Below are 5,459 nucleotides of genomic sequence, written 5' to 3' on the forward strand. Positions count from 1 at the left end.
ATAAGTTGATTTTAAATTTCATGGCATCAACATCTCAAAAAAGTTGGGACAAGGCCATGTTTACCACTGGGTGGCATCCTCTCTTTTTTTTATAACAGTCTGCAAACGTCTGGGGACTGAGGAGACAAGTTGCTCAAGTTTAGGAATAGGAATGTTGTCCCATTCTTGTCTAATACAGGCTTCTAGTTGCTCAACTGTCTTAGGTCTTCTTTGTCGCCTCTTCCTCTTTATGATGCGCCAAATGTTTTCTATGGGTGACTATTTTTCGCCGCAGCATTAGGGGAATTGGTGATCCTCTGCCCATCTTGACTTCAGAGAGACACTGCCACTCTGAGAGGCTCTTTTTATACCCAATCATGTTGCCAATTGACCTAATAAGTTGCAAATTGGTCCTCCAGCTAATCCTTATATGTACATTTAACTTTTCCGGCCTCATATTGCTACCTGTCCCAACTTTTTTGAATGTGTAGCTCTCATGAAATCCAAAATGAGCCAATATTTGGCATGACATTTCAAAATGTCTCACTTTCAACATTTGATATGTTATCTATATTCTATTGTGAATAAAATATAAGTTTATGAGATTTGTAAATTATTCCATTTTTTTTACTCACAATTTGTACAGTGTCCCAACTTTTTTGGAATTGGGTTTGTATATGTACACACACACACACACACACAAACACACACACTATATACATATATATATATAGTTTTTACCCCTCTGCCTGGTCTTATAATATCTTGTAGCCTCTTATAAGAGTTTTGCATGGGGAAAAAAGGCACAATGTCAATTAGGTGAGAATGACAATGTCTATTTCCTAAAATATACATTTTAAAAAATGTAATACAAAAACAGAAGTCAAAGTAGCTTGTTCTACAAGGAAAAATAGCAGCTGTAACGCATTTGTACATCATTTACATGTTGTCTATTTTATAACACTATTGTTAAGTTTTTTGCATTGTGAATCATCATGTTTTGATTATAGCTATGCAAGTTTCTCAACATAATGTCCATTCCAGTTGGTAAAACTACCATTTACCATGCTAGTTTAATCTCAAAATGAGTGTTTAGTGACCAAGTGATCCCTCAGGGCTACAATGCTCTTCACACCTACGTCAGAGACAAACCGCCGGACAATGAGCTGTGACATTTTGGGAGCATGACGGGGTTATTGGCAGGCCTGTGTGCAGACTGGATGTATTGTAAGTTAGATCCTGGCCAGGCTCCACGACTGCTGCCCACTCCTCTGCTGGGCCGTGTGGCTCTGAAGGAATGTGATGACTGGGACGGCGAACAGAGCCCTGCATTCATGCTCAGCAGGCAGGAACTCTGGCTCTGAGACTGCAGCCTGAGCGTGCTGTCAAACATGTGTGGTGGTTTCTGTCTGTCTATGCTTGATATCCATCTCTCAGTCCAACTTCTTTCTCAGTCTGTCTAATCTTGTCTATCTGTAGCTCCTTTCTCAATCTGTTGTCAAACTCTCTCACCCTGTTTCTGTTTACATTTTTCTCTGTTGGTGAGTTAAAGATCTGAAAAGTGCATCTGAACTGAAATTGTTCACTTCATTCTTGTGTTCATAAATATATTTTCAGTGTATATTTATCTTTAAATATATGTAAGATTAACATATTTAAAGATATTTACGTATTTTTTAAATATTTTAAGTTTCATTTTATTTTATTTCCTTATGATAATTTATCTTTTTGTAACTGTACAGCACTTTGGTACATGGTAAACTCTGTGGTTTGTAAAGCGTTTTACACAAGAGCCACAATAGCCATTTAGCATTTTCCTCCATGAAAAAAAACCTACATATACACATATATATATACATATATATATATATATATCTTCTTCCATGGTCCAGCTGTATGTCTAGAGTCTAGACCATTTATTAAGACTGGCACTTTTCAAAAGCACAAATGCACCATGTAAAGGTTTATCTTCCATCCATTTCCCCTGTGGTTTAGCCTAATCTGATCATTGGCGCCTGTGCTGTTTCACTATGTAATCCAATACTGTACCATTCTTAGTACCTCCAAAGATTTTCCAACAGACCTACAGTGAAGAATGCAAAACTGCTCCAAACATTAACACTGCTTAGTCTAGGAACCAAATTAGGAGCGCTAATGCTCATTTGCAACAAATACACATTGCTTGCCAGCGATAACCTTTCTGCTGAAAACAGAAACTACGAAAATTGAGCAAAGGAAATAGCAAATACACGTTCTTATACACAAACCTTAATTAGGATCATGCACCCTCCTCAAAGTAGGAAGAAGCTTTGGCTTCTATATGCCATTAAAGAGACCACCCATTGGGAATATTTATAGGAGGAGATTCACTGAGGCTTAGAATGTGGCAGTTAAGTATATGAATAGCACATGATTCAACACCTGAACTGAGACATTCCAAACGTCACTTAGAATGCTTCTCACATCACATGCATTCCATCTGAGACATTCAAGGATTTGCAAACACTGATCTTATCTAGACTAAAGCAAACACGCCCAAAATATAAAGCAGCCAGCTGCTGCCAGCTCTCCTTCTCCAGAACTTTGTCAAAGATGGCTGTGTAGAAATCATACATAGTATCCCCAGCCTCCAAAAGGAAGTAGTTTCTCATGGCCTGCAAGTACCCCAGAAGCCTAAGATGAAAAATGAGAAAGTTAAGCATAAATGCACTACAAAGCAACACTGTGAGGTTCATGCACAAAGGACTCATCTGCAGTATCTCACCTGTAGTCTTTCTTCAGGGTTCTCATGAGGTTGCCACAGCATTCGATGTATCTCCTCTCAATATGTGGATACAAACAGGAGCGGAGCGTAAGCTCAAACGTCTGACATGTCACAGACTCAGAGGAGCGGTCCAAAATCACATTGCCGCCAGAGAATTTCTCATGGAAGTCATTTTGCTCTAAATAAAGCCTGCAAGAGATAACATATCGCAATCACTTCAACGGAAAGCAAGCTAATGAAATTGTGAATGACCAAACATAGTTTAGTGACTTTATATAATTTCAATCTTTGAAAACACAAATCTACATTTAACATTTTTGCTCTAAGTGTGAACTTCAGTGACGTCAAACCATTTATTCTGTATTCTGCTGTTACCTTGCAAAATTAATGGCCAGCAGGGGGTCATGGATGTCATCCAGCTCCAGATGACGTGCTACAATGGACTGCATCTTGATCAGGCTCTTCTTAGTTGCCTGTTGCTTGGTAACCGTATTTGTGGGTGACTCTTCTCCATGCCGAAGACGTGTCTGAACTGATTCCAAGAAGAGCGTGTACAGACTCTTTCTTTCGGCATCTGCAGAGAGACAGAATTCATTAATCATTGTCAGACATATTAAGACATATTAAGCTATAAGAAACATAAAAATGAAGTAATCAACTAAAACACAAAAACAAATGGTAATCACCAAACGAAAACTAATGTAAAAATGTGAGCATGCAACAAAAAACTAAACTGAAACTTGAAAACAACATGGATGAAAACTTAATAGAATTACAGAGAACATTACTTCAGACCATCAGTGCATTATGTTGAAATGAACCACTATTAAACAAGAAGGGGTCTAATTCACATTTAAAATAAACAACCACATATTTCTTTCTTTGTATGACTTTTAGGGTGGGTATATCTGACATCCATGACACTGAAATAAGTAGTAACTCCTCCAAATAACACCATAAAGACAAGTCCAAAAGACCCTGTCTAAGACAGTATTTCTGGTATCTCTGCTTTAATGACACAGATGCTTGTTTTCAATTTTTTTTTAATTTGAAGAAATCAGGGGTATCAATATAAAATAACTAAATTAAAATTAAAATAGTTACATTCTGTAATTTTAGTAGATTCAAGAACTGGATGTTCTTCAGGGTTCGATCATGAATTTATTGGACTTTTCCACTTGTTTGTGATCATGGGAATATATATCACAAAAACATTCAATATTTTTTCATTATTTTGAACTGGCCATTTCTCAGCAATGTCTACTCAAAATATTTTAGAGCTTGATATTAAAAATGTATATTCATTATAGAAATGTCCATTACTTTTTTATATTGTATTCATTTCCACAACTTTTCCAGCTCTAGAATTTTGATGTTTAAAATTTCAGTTTTTTCAAGACCTTGAGAACCCTGGTTCTTAAATAAAAATGACAGTTGTTGAGGGAACCAATTAAAATAAGAAATATATTGTCAGTTTTAATCAACAAAGGCCTTGAGTATATTTCTAAGTCTGTGCCATGAACACAGACTGGTGACTAGTTGTTGTTCTCTGACGCAACCTCCAGCTGACGCTAGATGTGCGTATGTAGTTCATGATGCTGAATCATAAGTGCCCATGGATGCCAAGTTACTGCAAAATGTAGCAGCACTGGCACATTTATAGCGCATGTCATTGTCAGTAAGTGCTACAGTGCCGTGTTGTTATATGTGACAACTTTGTATTCTTTTGCGTGTGTCATCATAGGCAGAGGGAACAAATTTCTTATGTTATACAGGATAAGCACTGAAACTAACACTAGGGGGGAAAAAAACTACTTAAAAAAAAAATACATAAAAACTAAACTTGACTGAAATTTATCCTCTCTGACAATGACCTCTGGAGGAGCCATCCGGCTGCTCTGTCTCCTTGCAGTCCAGGTTCCTCAGGAGCTGCATGGATTTGCCAGCCATGATGATCTGCTTGAGCACAGGCTTGAGAAAGGACACCATGGTGTGCTGTCTGCTGCTGGACGCCTGCTCTCCACCAGAACTTCCACTGGCAGCATCACTGAGCCTCTCCTCGCTCTCCACCGTCTCAGACACGCTATACAGCGTGTAAGTGGCATACCAGAAGTCCCTGTGGTTTACTGGTACATCCTTGTTCCTAGTAAACATATCTATACATTTATTTATTCCCTTACATACAGTACCATTCAAAAGTTTGGGGTCGGTAAGACTTTTAAAATGTTTTTAAAAGAAATCTTATTCTCATCAAGACTGCATTTATTTGATCGAAAATATAGTAAAACAGCAATATTTGAAAAATATTACAATTAAAAGTAACATTTTCTATTTTCATATACAGTGGGTACGGAAAGTATTCAGACCCCCTTAAATTTTTCACTCTTTGTTATATTGTAGCCATTTGCTAAAATCATTTAAGTTAATTTTTTTTCCTCATTAATGTACACACAGCACCCCATATTGACAGAAAAACACAGAATTGTTGACATTTTTGCAGATTTATTAAAAAAGAAAAACTGAAATATCACATGGTCCTAAGTATTCAGACCCTTTGCTGTGACACTCATATATTTAACTCCGGTGCTGTCCATTTCTTCTGATCATCCTTGAGATGGTTCTACACCTTCATTTGAGTCTAGCTGTGTTTGATTATACTGATTGGACTTGATTAGGAAAGCCACACACCTGTCTATATAAGACCTTACAGCTCACA

The 5,459-nt window shown here is 37.2% G+C and overlaps 1 protein-coding gene across 1 annotated transcript; it reads right to left on the bottom strand.

Annotated features, from left to right (window-relative positions):
• Nucleotides 1-2,438: 2,438 nt before the first annotated feature.
• Nucleotides 2,439-4,897, bottom strand: LOC107561812 (gamma-tubulin complex component 5-like). The gene is made up of 4 exons (XM_016246309.1): nt 4,618-4,897; nt 3,119-3,317; nt 2,744-2,932; nt 2,439-2,652 (listed from the first exon to the last, which is right to left on the bottom strand). Exons 1-4 carry the CDS (start codon nt 4,895-4,897, stop codon nt 2,439-2,441), a joined length of 882 nt encoding a protein of 293 aa, XP_016101795.1.
• Nucleotides 4,898-5,459: the final 562 nt, after the last annotated feature.

This window comes from Sinocyclocheilus grahami, unplaced genomic scaffold (assembly GCF_001515645.1).
Source record: "Sinocyclocheilus grahami isolate Dianchi unplaced genomic scaffold, SAMN03320097.WGS_v1.1 scaffold794.1, whole genome shotgun sequence".
NCBI lineage: Eukaryota > Metazoa > Chordata > Actinopteri > Cypriniformes > Cyprinidae > Sinocyclocheilus > Sinocyclocheilus grahami.